The sequence below is a fragment of the Rattus norvegicus genome, chromosome 9, assembly GCF_021556685.1.
Source record: "Rattus norvegicus strain SHRSP/BbbUtx chromosome 9, alternate assembly SHRSP_T2T, whole genome shotgun sequence".
In the NCBI taxonomy this organism is placed as follows: domain Eukaryota; kingdom Metazoa; phylum Chordata; class Mammalia; order Rodentia; family Muridae; genus Rattus; species Rattus norvegicus.
The window spans coordinates 107,724,054-107,738,110 of record NC_141542.1 but is presented as its reverse complement, the minus strand read 5'-3'; the positions used below and the strand labels follow the sequence as shown (position 1 = coordinate 107,738,110).

Below are 14,057 nucleotides of genomic sequence, written 5' to 3'. Positions count from 1 at the left end.
TCTACAGTGGACGTGGCTACAGCGCTGCCTCTGCAGGTGGCCCCTGCAGCAGTACCCATGGACCTGCGCTTGGACCACCAGTTCTCACTGCCCTTGGAACCTGCACTGCGGGAGCAGCAACTGCAGCAGGAACTCCTAGCACTGAAGCAGAAGCAGCAGATCCAGCGGCAGATCCTCATTGCAGAGTTCCAGCGTCAGCATGAGCAGTTGTCCCGACAGCATGAGGCACAGCTGCATGAACATATCAAGGTGAGCAGCAGCCTTGGGCTCTGTGTCATTTGTCCTTCCATCCACGGTCTGCTTACCTGTGGAGAGCTAAGATATGTGAGTCCAGTACCCTCTGGGTGACACTGCCTCTTCCTCCCATGGTTGGCATGGTGTCATCTGTTGCTGAGGCACAGACAGGTGATAGCTCCTCTCTCTGTGCCCTAGATGGATGACCTTCATCTAGTTTCTGGTCTCATGGACCAGGTCCCTTCTGGGCGACACCTGCTCCTTCTGTTCTCAGGATTGGCATCACCTATGGAATGCTAAGACCTGAGAACCAAATACCCTCTACGTGGCACGTGCTTCCTTCTGTCCCCAAGGCACACACAGTCTTACCCACAGAATGTCAAGGCCCAGGAACCAGGTGGCCCTCACTGTAAGGCTGCTGCAAATGTCCCAGGCCTCACACATCCTAAAGAAACTCAGGACCTCATGGTATAAAAGCTACTTTCTAAAAATACATGTAGGAAGATGGCCAGCAGGAAGACAGGCCAAAACGTGACGGACACCTCAGAGGATTCAGGGTTTACTGTGTTTTTCTCAGATTTCTCCCTGAGACAATCCCTTCCCCTTCCCCCTCCCCCAAAAAAGAACAAGTTAAAAAAAAAAAAACTGTTAGTGAAGACCTTTTTAATGCCTACTCTCTACAGCTATTTAATCTGATCCCAGAATTTCAGATGAAGTAACCTGAAGAGAAACCTACAAGAGTGGCATGTAGATACATGGCGAAGCCGACAGGCCGGGAATCTCTCCACTGAGACCCATGTCGAGCCACACTGTCCTGTAGAAACGTTTGCAGTTGTCACAGTAAAGCAAAAAGCGTCCCACACGAGCTGTTCAAGTCGCTCACAGCTGTGTAAGAGAGTCATGCCATACATCATAGCTTCAACAACAAACAGGGTTCTCTATGGGTAAGGGATTCAGGAGCAGCCACTGGGTCCTGCCCTGAGTGTCATGTGATTGCACTGTGTTGGTCAGGGTATTCTCATCTGAGGCCTACCTGGAGGGTGTAGTCAGACATCTCTGTCCTAGTCTAGCCACTCCACAGGAGCAACTTTCCCAGAGCCACCTTGCCCACCCAAGAGAACAGGACCAAGATAGAGTCCCAGCATCTAGGACCCCTGGACTTGGATTAGTACTAACCACTCTACCATGCTGCCGTCACTAGACCAGTCTCATAAGCCATGGGAGTGTCCTGTACTGGGGATTGCTGAAGGGCTACACAAGGTTCTTCCCTGGTTTAGATAGCAGAGCTCTGCCTGCCCTGGTGAACAGGCCCGAGAGCAGCTCTAGGTTCCCTTTCAGGAATGTGTGTGCTGAGAACATTGTCCTGCTTGGGCCTTGTGAGAAAAGAGGATCTAGAAGCCTCACTCTGGGCTCTAAGAGCTGCCTATAAGAAGGCTGGGGGCGTTGGTATTGTGGTGGTTGCTCTCTCTTTTTTTTTTTTTTTTGAAATTTGAAGTCTTTATTGAACCAATTGCATGTTAGGTTACAAAGGTATTTCACTTTTCCAAAATGCTGTTTCTCTTTGTAGACCAATCTGGCCACAAAAGGCTACCTGGCTAAGTATTAGCCAGAAACTTCTAAATCCCAGTGTGATCTTCTTGTGGCATTTTTCCAACAAATAATGCAGACCAAATCACAAGATGGCCACCTCACTGGTCACATGGTCCTTAGGTTAATGAGCAGAGGCTGACAGGCTGTCTCCTCACTCTTCCAAGAACCGCCCAAGTGCACACTGCAGAAGGAAAGTTTGTTTTGAATACCACAGGACAGAAGGACAGGCAGCTCATAACTCCAGTGGAAAAACATATAGGAGAGCTGAGTGGCAACAGCAGGCACTGTGATAACCTGGGCTGTCAAAGTCTCTCCGTTACTCTGGCATGCAGTTGGAGGGTGGTTGCTCTCTTAAGTGTCCGGGGATGTGGGGCCATTGCTCTCCATGCTCTTAGGTGTGGAGTGGGCTAGTTAAGGACTGACTCTACCAGGACCAGGCTCTTCATCCTTGAGTCCTTTCTGCCTGGTGGGAGAGGGCAACAACTGACCTAGGAAAGAAAGCCTCGCTGACAATTGTCCAGCACTTTGCTGAAGCTGGCCATGCCCACCTCCCATGGCACCCATTTTCCAGGACTAGGAGCTAGGTGTTTCAGGCTGGCCTCAGGCACTGGCCACGTGCCAGCAGGAAAGCGTAGAAGTCATTTTAGGCAATGGCACCCAGTGACCCTGATGTGCCAGCTGACTGAGTGCCACCTCACCAGGCTGCTGCCTTATTCTCAACATGGGCCATAGACTCACATATCTGTGCCTCTGCAAAAGCAATTTAACCCCAAAGTCTTAGCATTTTCTGTGTTTTATGTGGCCACCCCTCACAGCTCCTCCATAGCAGCTTCCTGACCCAATGCCATCATGGCCCCTTCTCGCTGTTTTTAAAAGTTCATAGTCTGTCCCTTAGCTGTGCTTCCAGGTCTTGATGCTGCATTGCACCTCTGGACAGGCCTGTAGGATGATCACTGTCCTGTACCAGTGAGTTTTTTGCTGTGCTTTGGAGTTCCTGTCCCAGAGGCTGGTTCTGTAGCCAAGTTTCTGGGCCTGAGTCCCTCTCTGGAAGCTGGCTCTGTATACAAAGGAGCTCTGCCAGGGATTCACCTATGCTAATTCAGGACTTTTGGGTGGTACAAGTAAAGATCAGACCAAAAGCTAGAAAATGGTAGAGTGAGCCCTGTGCTGTGAGACACAGGTTCAGGGCGGTGGACCTGAGCTGGACACGCCCTTACTGTACTGTACCTCAGAACTAGCCATACCTATGCATGCACTGGCTTTCCTCCAGACCCAGTCTAGACCCTGGCCAAAGATAGACTAGGGAGCTCTGCTGAACTATGGTTTACCTGTCCTATCCATTGAGCATTCCTAGCCACAGCTGTTTGTACACATGATCCTTGTCAGCAGCATGCAGCGTGACAGGCAGATAGAACCGGATGTGCAGTGGGCACTCCAGCAGGTGTAGTGAATAGTCAGTTGTGTTCTTGTTCTGTCAGTTGATTAAAGGTATTCCCATGATTTGAACAGTGGGAGTCTCAGAAATAAACCTCCTTACCTTTGTGAGTTTTCAGGAAAGGAGCAAGAAGGATAAAGAAGACCCTTGAATTAGGATCCCCTCAGCCAGGGTGCACTTCTCTGGCCGGTCACTTAGCACTTAGACATCTAGTGTCAGCCCAGGTGAGCCCCTAGCAATGTGCTCCTCTACCCCACATTTCTAGACTCTAGAAGAGATGCCATAAGCCAGAAATCTAACTTCAGAGCTGGCCTCTGGGACAGAACCTGAGAATTATAGAAATTCAAGGTTACATTTTTCCTTTGTGTTCTAATCATTTTTTTTTCATTAAAATTGAGATCAAAAAAAGCCTTTAGAGACGGTGTAATTGTGTCCTTGCATTAGCAATCTTTTGTTTTGACGGTTTAAACTCTCCTCATGCCGTCATATTGTCAACGACACTTGGCAGTGGTGTTTGTCAGACAGATTTTTTGAACACACAATCTAATTAATGTCATTAAATCATCAGTCAATTTGAATAGAATTTATAATTGGAACAGGAGTAGTTTTTAAAGTAAAACTTCAGTTGGTAATTTGGGGTAAACAAGGTCTTTCCAGGGGTTGTAATTCTCAGAATCGCCCTATCACTGCTGCAAACCCCACTCTTCTGCTCATTTCTCCCCAGCCTGAGGCGGATGGGGTGGCTGAATGGAGAGGCGGTGCTGTGTCATTAGCTAGAATTGCCCTTATAGAGGCTGTCGCTGTTTCAGACCCAGGTGGCATGGAAAATCAAGAGAGTGGCCCAGAATACCCACTTTGTGGGTTTTCAGTATTATTTTTAGTATTTAAAAGTACTTTTTTAACCAAAGAAATGCACGTTCGAGTATTTATATTTGAAAAGTAGTTCAGGGTTAGCAAGATAGCCTTGGGCCCTGCCCCTTTCCTTCTCCACAGAGCCTTCAGGCCCCAGAGTTGACCTGGGCACATGGCCAGCCTTGCTCTCCATTAGGACTTGGTACAGCAGTTCCCTCCTCTGGGAGAAGGTTGCTTACTTACTCCATCCTGAATGTGCATGTACACACTGCCCCTTCTAACCTGTCCCTTTGGTTAAAGAATTAAATGTTTAATTATGGTGACTGGCTACATGTACTGTTCGGATGAGCCCTGACTCAGCTTCCCTTTTCCATTATTGAGTTTCCCATGTAAATCCAGTCCCCCACCTGAGGAGGCACCGGATACTCTAGAATGAGTGACACAGAAACTGACTTTCCTAGATGAACTTACTTAGAAGCTGCCAGAGCATCCTGCGTATCCTAGACATAGAGCATCCTGAGAGGCTGGCTGGGAGGCAATGAAAGGTTTAGAGAACATCCATTCTGCTAGGAGCAAGCAGAGAAGAGCATCCACACTGCTATGACACAGACCCTGGGCCACAGGGGCTTGCTGTGGGGCGGGTACTACAATGTGATAGCAATGGCCACCTCTCCATCTGTCCTTCCTTCATTGACCTCACTATCCTCTCCCACATCTCCTGCATGTCTTAGTCAGGATTGTTACTATTGCAATGCAGAAACACCATGACCAAAAGCAAGCTGGGGAGGACAGATTTTATATGGCTCATGTTTCCACATCCATATTCTATCACTGAAGGAAGGCAGAACAGGAACTTACACTGGGAACCTGGAGGCAGGAGCTGAGGCAGAGGCCGTGGAGGGATGCTGCTTAGTGGCTTGTTCCTGATGGCTTGCTCAGCCTCCTTTCTTACACACCCAGGAACACCAGCCCAAGGATGGTCCCACTCACATCCTATATCAATCATTCTTTAAAGAAATGTGCTACAGGCTTGCCTACAGTCCAGTATTATGGAGGCATTTTCTCGGCTAGGGTTCCCTCCTCTTAGATGACTCCTAACCTATGTAAAGTTGGTAGAAAGTTAGCTAGCACATGGCCTGCACATCGCTAACTGCCAGTGTTCTCAGCCTTCTCTGTGGGCCTCATGGCTGTCTGCATTTCTTCTATGATTCTCTGTTCTGTTTTCACTTGCAGTGCTGGTCGTTTCTTGTAGGTGTAGGAGTGCTCTTTATGAATAAGGACATTATTCCAGCCTCCGCTCTTCATTCTCACTTGATACAGAGTAGTCACCTACTTTTCCTATCATGAATCAAATGTGCTTTCTGAACAGATTAAAAATGCCACTTCTGTTCCCTCTCATGTGTCCCATTTACATGTCTGTGACTGTTTCTAGCTTGTTCCCTTGCTACATTCTTACGCTGGCACAGTGCAGCTCCGATGGTACCCACATAGACATTAGAATGACTGCCCATCTCTCCACACCATGTCCCTCTGCCAAGAGTTTGCTGGGCTTGTCGGGCCTGTTTCTCTTCCATGATGAACTTCACAACCGTTCTCATGATGTCCCCACAATTATGCCAGGATTGTTGGGTAATGGCTTCCTAGTATTAAATTTGTACGTGAGAAACAAGTTATTTGTTTATTTATATTTCTACCCTAGTAAATTGGTTTTATTTTTCCCTTAATGCTTATAAATGTTTAATCTGGAACGTATTCTATTTTTGTCTTTATTGTGAATAAATCTTTCTGCATTTTTTTTTCACGCTCACTTACTGCCAGTGTATAGACGAGCCCTGGACTTCATTCTTACATGTAATCTAGAGTAACAAATAGAGTTTTCTGATAGTGATTTCTTTTTCTGGGTTACTCATGTTATCTGCAGACAAAAATGTTTCCTTCTATTTTCTTCTGAATTAACTGAAATTTCCACAGCTTAGATCTGAGACCCTCCTGGCCCTGTGGGACAGTCCCTGCTCTGAGCTCTAGGCAGCCGCCTCTGCAGAGTCCTGACTTACATCCTACTGCTATCTTCCTGTCAGCCAAGACCACAGCCTCTCTGAAGGAGCAGCAGCATCAGAGTGCTCCTTCCCATGCCCCAGCCTCCAAAATCTTTATAGTCTAAGCAGCAGACCAGTGCTCAAGCTCAGGTGGCCAACTCCAGAGAAAGGGAACTTGGTTGTATGACCCTGGTAGTGATAGTTACTTTACTCAGTACTGTGACCAGAACTGAATAACCCCAACTTGAGGGAGAAAGGGTTCATTTCACCTCACAGCTGAAAAGGGGATACAGTCTGATACAGTCGGTGCTCAGTGAGGCATGGTGGCAAAAGCATGAAGTGGCTGGTTATTTCTGAATCCGTCAGGATCAGAGAGAGATCAATTTTGATGTTTACCACTTGGTTTTTTGTTTTTTGTTTTTTTTTTTCCTTTTATAATCTGGGGCCCCAGCCCAGGGCCCATCTGTTAAGGGTGTTTCTGGAAACAGCCTTACAGATGCACCCAGGGTTGTTTCCTTGGTGCTTCTTACCAAGTTACCAGTGAAGATTAACCTTTACACTACTTGTTCCAAGAAGCCCAGGGCATGTTGCTTGCAACCCTATTCATGGTAGGGAAGGACCCTATGCCCCTGCCTGATACTGGGAAGTCATGGTCTTCATTACCTGGTCAGCTTTATTAGCCCGAAGAAGTTATGCAGATCATTCCTGCACCTGGGGTTCAAGTTCACCTTCTACTCAAGAGCATTGATGGCCACTCTGATGCCATCCTGACTATACCTCATTTGTGCCAGGAGCTCTGGCTCCTGAGCACTAGGCTTTGTGTTTCCCAAGTGTCTTTTAGCTCTGCTTTCTCCTCTGGGTTGAGGTGTCTGCAGACAAGACAAGCTACTGTTAGCTTACTGTTAACGAGCTAACAGTAGAAGTTGATACTCTTCATAGAACCTTGAATATGGTAAGACAAAAGCAACTAACACTGTCTACTCTGTGCTGACTCTGGCCATCAGTTGTGTGGCTATCCCAGGTTCACTGGCACCCTCTGTGTATTAGTATTTTGAAGGCTAGGCCCTGCTGGTACCTAAGGTGCCATGGCCAGAAGAGTGCAGTGCTGAGCTAAAGCTTGAAGGAAAAGTTGGGAGTCTGGCTATTGATAGATGGGGTAGAAGAGCTGTATACTCCAGGAGGTGCACAGTCTCTCACATGCGCGCGCACACACATGCACACACACACACACACACACAGAGAGAGAGAGAGAGAGAGAGAGAGAGAGAGAGAGAGAGAGAGAACGAACACACGAAGGCTGCTGTGTTGCTTTGGGTCTCTGCCCTTAGACGACTCCTGTTGTTTCTTCCTGACTACCTCCGTTATTCTTGACACCCTGTATCTATTGTCTGGCCCACGGGATACCTCCTATACCAACTCTGGCACAGGCTCCACTGTTGGCACTTGCCTTATATCCTTAGACCTTCCGGATGGACAGTGCACCTGCTGGTCTTCTTACCACTTGAGTGTATGGGCTCAGACCATGGGGGTGTGGCTCAGTGCTGAGTGTGCCTGGAAGAATGAATCGTTTCCAGGGTGCTGTGATGAGGTTGCCTTTGGATCTGAGCCACTTGGTCCAGTGGAGATAAAAAGGGTTTCTCATTGAGAGCCCTGGACATTTTAATCCCAAATGCTCCATTACAAACCATGGACAAACAACACACATCCTGCCAGTCAGCAGGTCCACGCTCATGCTGTTAGTATATTTGAGTAAAAAAGCATATCTTATCTCAGGAAAGCACATGAGATTCTGCCTTAAAGGCTCTCTGGGCATCTTTAAATAAAGCTACAGAATAGCACATTGAGCTTTGGTAGCTGTAAGGAAATAAATATCTAGGTCCATCAACACAGACAGGATTTACCACAGCATTCTGGTTGTCCCCTTCTTACCTCTTCCTTCTCACAGTTTGCCCATACTTGGATTTTACTCTTCAAGATGCGCTTGATTTACCCTCACTTTATCCAGTGTTAACTTTTTAATAACATGAAGGTAGGTGGAAAGAGATGGTAAGATGGTAATAACATGAAGGTAGATGGTAAGAGAGTTGTTTGTCTACATCTGGATAGACCAATGGGCCTTGTACAACATGGACGGCTTAAGAACAGGCCAGCTGTACTCCAGGACAAGCTGCTTGGGAGCTGGTATAGTCTGCACCATCACAGCCACACACAATCTTGAACATGGTTTATCTGCAGCTAAACTGTGTGTGCAACATTGAGAGGGAAGAAGGATCATGCATTTCCTTAGCTTGGCTTGAGTCCCACAGTGGTAGTGGTGGGAAAAGTGGGTTCATGCCCATAGGGCCTGAACTGTTAATTGCCCTTGCTAGCTGGCCTATTCCTGGTAGCTCCCATCTACAGGGTGGCAACTCTCATTCTCTTCCTCTAGTCCTTGAGGTTAACATGTTAAATATGACATTTAGCCTAACTGGGTCTGTCTGGCATATGTCAAGGAGAACTAGCAGAGCTGGCAGTGACCCTTCTCTAGCTACTCTTTTTGACTTTGGCCATCAGCTGTGTGACTATCCCGGATTCACTGACAGCTTTCTGGCCCTGCTGGTACCCAAAGAGTGAGGACTGAAGGTATCATGGCCAGAATTAGTCTGTGGCAGCAAGATCAGTGCATAATTCACTCTAGGAAGCATGAAGGCAGCCATACCCCCTACATGGGAGGGCATATATAGTGTACATTTTATTGGTAAATTATCTTGTACTATTAGAACTCACTAAAAAACTGGCTCTGGAAGTGGTGTTCTCTTCCCCATTTCAGACTCAAGCATATAAGTCTGAAAGTATCCCTTGTCTGGAGATAAGCTGACCCTCCCACCCCCAGTTCTGTGACAAGGAGCATAAAACATTGTGCTGGGAACAGCCAGGAGGAAAGCCTTTTGCAGAGGAGGCTACTGTTGTTTGTCTCCTGATGTAAAAGTGCCTGCAGTGGGAACAGGAAGCTGGAAGTTCAGCCATTGAGAAAGCACAACCAGGAACTCCCACTGACTATCTCAACCACTCCAGTTGGTTTCTGCTGGATATGAGTAGGATTTGATGAATCTGTCTGTTGCTGATCATTTTATTGGAAGCCTCACCAGAAGGGAAGGGACACTTTGCTCTACAAGAGACATTCTAACCTGGGAACTCCTGGTGCCTGCCTTGGTGGGGTTTTCCCAGTGACTTAGGCCTGCTGGTTATAAGCCTCCAATCTGACATTACCTTTCTTCTGCTCTCTCAGTCTGTAGTCTTCTCTGCTAGTGCTGTGCATGTCTAGTGTGATAGTCTTTTACAGTCTGTCTGTCTGTCTGTCTGTCTGTCTGTCTGTCTGTCTGTCTGTTGTTCCTAGCTATCTACCACTTGCTGTTTATCGTGATCTTTTGCTTGCTCTACGCTTATTGAAGTCACTCATCCAAAACGACAAGCATAGCTGTTGTAGAACGTTCTCCAGACCACACAGGTCAGGCTGCTGGATGTTAGAGTCTCTCCCTAGCTGTCAAAATGGGTCAGGAACCAGCTTTCATTGAAAATACTGGGTATGCTTACCCAGTTATACCAAGCCTTTACACAAAACCACACAATATTTTTTTTTTTTTGAGACGTACTGACGTGAGGAAGTTGGCCCAGTGTCTATGGGTAGTTTGAGTCTGGTTTAAGTCTAGAGTTTCTGTATTGCTGAGCTAGATTTCCTGGTGATCAACTGTAGGTGATTTACTTATTCTTAATTTCACATTTGCTATTACTTTCTTACATATAATTTATTTTCATTTTATATTCATTGGTGTTTTGCCTGCATGTGTGTCTGTGCAAGTGTGTCAGAAGCCCTGGAACTGGAGTTATAGACAGTGGTTAGCTGCTGTATAGATGCTGGGAATTGAACTGGTATCCTCTGGAAGAGCACCCAGTGCTCTTAACTGCTGAACCATCTCTCTCTCCAGCTCCTTGGTATTACTTCTAGTCAGAAAAACACCCTTGCCTTTTTAATATTGTCAACTTGACAGGACCTGCTAGAATTACCTAGGAGACAAACATATGACATGTCTTAGCATTCTAGATTGGGTTAATTGAGGTGGGAAGATAAACCCTAAATATGGACAACACTGTTCCATAGACTGGGGTCCTGGACTGAATGAAAACGAGAAATTAATCTGACTACCAGCCCAGGGATGGCACCACCCACAATGGGCTGGGCCCTCCCCCATCAATCACTAATTAAGAAAATGCCCTACAGGCTGTCTACAACTCAACTGTTATGAAAGCATTTTCTCAATTGAGATTCCCTCATCTCAAATGATTTTACCTTGTGTCAAGTTGACATAGAACTATCCAGCACACCAACTCTTGAGTCCAAATACATACTTAAGATACTTTTGTCCAATATTTTGTCAAAATAATGAGAAAAGTAACTAACACACACCTTTGAAAAGAAGTCTTGCTGTGAGGGTCATCCCTTATGTTAAAGTCTATGTGCCTTTTAAATCAGCTGGGCACATGTGGCTGTAGGACACACACATACAGACTCACACACAGTACCTGAAATTCCAGCCCTGGGAATATTAGGGTCAAGAATTACCCCTCAGGTCTACAAAACAGCTTCCTACATGGCCTTTGCTTCAGCTTGAGTTCTGTTGAGGCTGGGCCAGAAAGGTTGGTGTTTGAGCAATGCTGTGAGCAGCATTATGGTGTTAGTACCATGTGTTAGGAAACTTGAGCTTGATTGTAACCTCTTCTGATTGGCTGGTCAGTAATCAGTAGGGATAATGGGAGCTTCCTAGAGACCCAGAAGATTCGCTGCCCTGCTGGAGCAGTGGATGAACACCCGTCCTCAGCATCAGACCTTTAGCATAGAAAGCTTTCATTTTTGTTTACTTTTGAAAAGTCCGATTGGGTTTACACTGAAAAAAAATGTCTAGTAAATTGAATGTCTAATACGTTTAAAAGTTGGGGGTCAATTAAACTAAGTTTGGGATAAGAGTGTGGCTCAAAAGTGAACCTGGTTTAAGTTCTGGTTAGAATAGTGGGGCTGCTGTTGCTGGTTTTGTTTTTGTTTCTTAGAAAAATTAGTCTATGTGTCTTTCTTTTCTGTGACTATGCTAAGACACCATGACCAAGGCAATTTATAGAAGAATTTCTGTACTTTTTCTACAAAAGAATTTCCTGTTCCCACTGCAGTCACTTTTATATCAAGAGACTTGATATCAAGAGACTGCTTTTGGAATCTCAAAGCCTGCCCCTAGTGGCACACTTTCTAATCCTTCCCAAACAGTTCCACGGACTGGGGACCAAGTATTCAAATACATGAGCCTGTTCTCACTCAGGCCACCACACTTTGGTCACCTCATTTTAAACTTTCCTTTGGTGATGTGATCTCCTCTCAGCAGTTCTCCCTCTACCATGGCAGAGTCTTGGGTATGGTGGTGAGTTACTAAGTACAGATAGCTAAGTTTTACCCATGGGTAAAGTCAACCCTTCCAGAAGACTTGTTATTATGGTCTGGATTCTACACTCAATGGTGTCTTCTCCCTAGACAGTACAGTCCCTACCCTTGGGAAGCCAACGAGGAAGATCCTTGTAACATATTGTGTGTGGTCAGAGAAAGGAAAGAAAGTAGGTTCCAAGGGCCTGGGGCACAGAGGGTCACTGCCAGAGTTCTATGGTGACGGGCTGAGGAGCACAGATCTGATTAGTTCTTTCTGCCCTGGCTAGCAACATGACTTCAAGATGTTGTGACACTCACACAGGACCAGAAGCATTGTTGTGGAGTGTCTTTGGGAAGCTGGTCATTACTTGTAATCTGTGCCTCTTGAATTTCAGGTTTGCATGTCTTCGTGACTGTAACAGGAAACTAAGGGAGGAACTGTGAGACTCTTCAGCAGTGACCCACTCTGTGCGCCTGAGTTGGGGGACTCTGAGCAGGGCTAGTTATGTAGGGCTGCTTCTTGGAATGGATGATTATAAACTAATTACACTATTATTTTCAAAATGCTGCCATGTTTGCTTTCTGAAGGTGATTTCAGCAGGTAAAGAGTTAACCTGATGCCAGTTGCCTAGTGACCCATTGAGGGAGCATCACCTGTGGACACCATCACCATACCTTTAAGCACTCTTTGACCCTACACATGTTATTCTGGCAGCCCTATAGTCCATGGGTATGTGGCTCTGTCCTCACACTGGGATTTCCCTAGAATGATTGGGAAGAGTCTCTTGGACTGAAGCTAATAGAGGATGTGACTTAACCTTCATGCCTTTACTTTTAGTGCAAGGTGTTATAGTTTGATTTTATATAAAGAATAGAAAAATGTTACCAGCCTGAAGTTATTGTAAGTCCTGGAGCCGGATTCATGGTTCAATGCCATTGAGTGGGAGGAGCCGAGATCCTGTCTTTAAACCTATCTATACTGACTGCTAGCAAGAAGGGTAGCCAAATGACGATGCAATTTTGATGCTGTAAATCTCTTGGGTTTGGTCCCTCACCCCATCCATCCGGCTAGTTCCCTGATAACTTCCTCTTGACTTTCAGCTATCCGCTGTAAGACGCTGTCCTCTTTAGGGGATGTCTTTCAGAAACAGACTCAAGATAAAGGAGTAGAAGTACCCATACCAACCTCTTATCAGACCTTCAGAGTGTCTTCACACGCCTTGTCATTTGGTTTCATTGTGGGACAGTACTACTGCCCAGTGGAAGCATGGGGAAGGCAGGTAGCAAGTGTGCAGTGCTTCTATGAGGACAGATCAAGCCAGGCCACGCAGCTGGCCTGCCCATCTTTCCTTCCTGCTATGTCACCTCACAGTCTGTTGAAGCATGGTGCCAGCTCAGGGCAGAGGGCCACTTTAGAGGCCATTTTAGTGGCTGTTTGAAATATAAACAAGAGAGCCAGGAGTCTGTTGGCCTTCACTGGCTCCCCCCTGCACCCACTGTTGCTGGGCACAGTGTTAGGCTTTCTGCAAGTGGCCTTTCTGTGGAAAAGGTACCCACTGTAGGGTCTGGGCAGGCCTGGACACAGTCTTTCAAGTTCTCCTTTTTCTGAGCTGTTATGGGGAAATTCCTGTACCCTCTCCAGTTAATCTGCCATACACCTGGGTGCAAATGGCCTTTGCCACATGAATCTTCTTAGTGAACATGTTTGTAGAAGTAACTGATTTTCTCAGGAAAGCCCTTGCAAGTCTACAGAGACAGGCCCTATGGCACAGAGAGTGCCACCTCCTCACTCTGCCCAGTAAATCTTTGCTGCACCCAACCACAGTTGTGACTGGACAGCTCTAAGAAAACCAGGGATGCTCACTCTGCAGGTTGCACAAGTGAGAACAGAGCTAGAATCTCTGCCCTAGGGACTAGGGCTAGCTTAAGTCAGCCCCAGGGTGTCTAGTAGGTATGATAGCCTGAGAATTTGCCTGGGTCTCCCAGGATAGCCCCACAGGACAGAGTCCAGCACCTCTTTTATTATGCCTATGGCATGAATAAGCTGGTGGCCCTGTTTGTTTTGCTCATGAAGTTCTTATGTTTTACTAAAAGTAATCTCAGTGGCTCAGTTCCTGTATTCTATGCCTGGGCCACACAGGTTTGATTGTTGGGGTGGAAACAATTATACAATTGCTGTCACTTTTCCATCACATTCTTGATATGATGTGACTTGACTTTCCCATACTAAGTAGGTGGCATATTATGATATTGATTGGAACAAACTCAGAGCAGTTTACAGTCCCACCTCTTCAGTCTACCTGGTACTGCAGTTGACTGTGGAAGCTGGTGACAGACGGTCTTGGGAAGAAATCCAACCAGGGAGCTGCAAGGCCTGTGGTTAGAGGAGGGTTCAAGAAGGCCTTCTGTGCAGCTTGGGCACTTCTGGAAGCATGAACCTTGAGGGGCGCGCGCGCGCGCGCGC

At 46.5% G+C, this 14,057-nt stretch overlaps 1 protein-coding gene and 1 pseudogene across 44 annotated transcripts in view; one reads left to right on the top strand and one right to left on the bottom strand.

The window, feature by feature from the left end:
- The window catches only part of Hdac4 (histone deacetylase 4), a 246,647-nt gene that overhangs the window by 146,643 nt on the left and 85,947 nt on the right, over window positions 1–14,057 (top strand). For all 44 annotated transcript variants that reach the window (XM_087566912.1, XM_087566919.1, XM_087566928.1 and 41 more), the window contains 1 exon segment: window positions 8–249. In XM_087566912.1, coding sequence (XP_087423038.1) covers window positions 8–249 — 242 coding nt within the window.
- LOC120094890 (small nucleolar RNA SNORA44) lies at window positions 2,076–2,215 on the bottom strand (annotated as a pseudogene).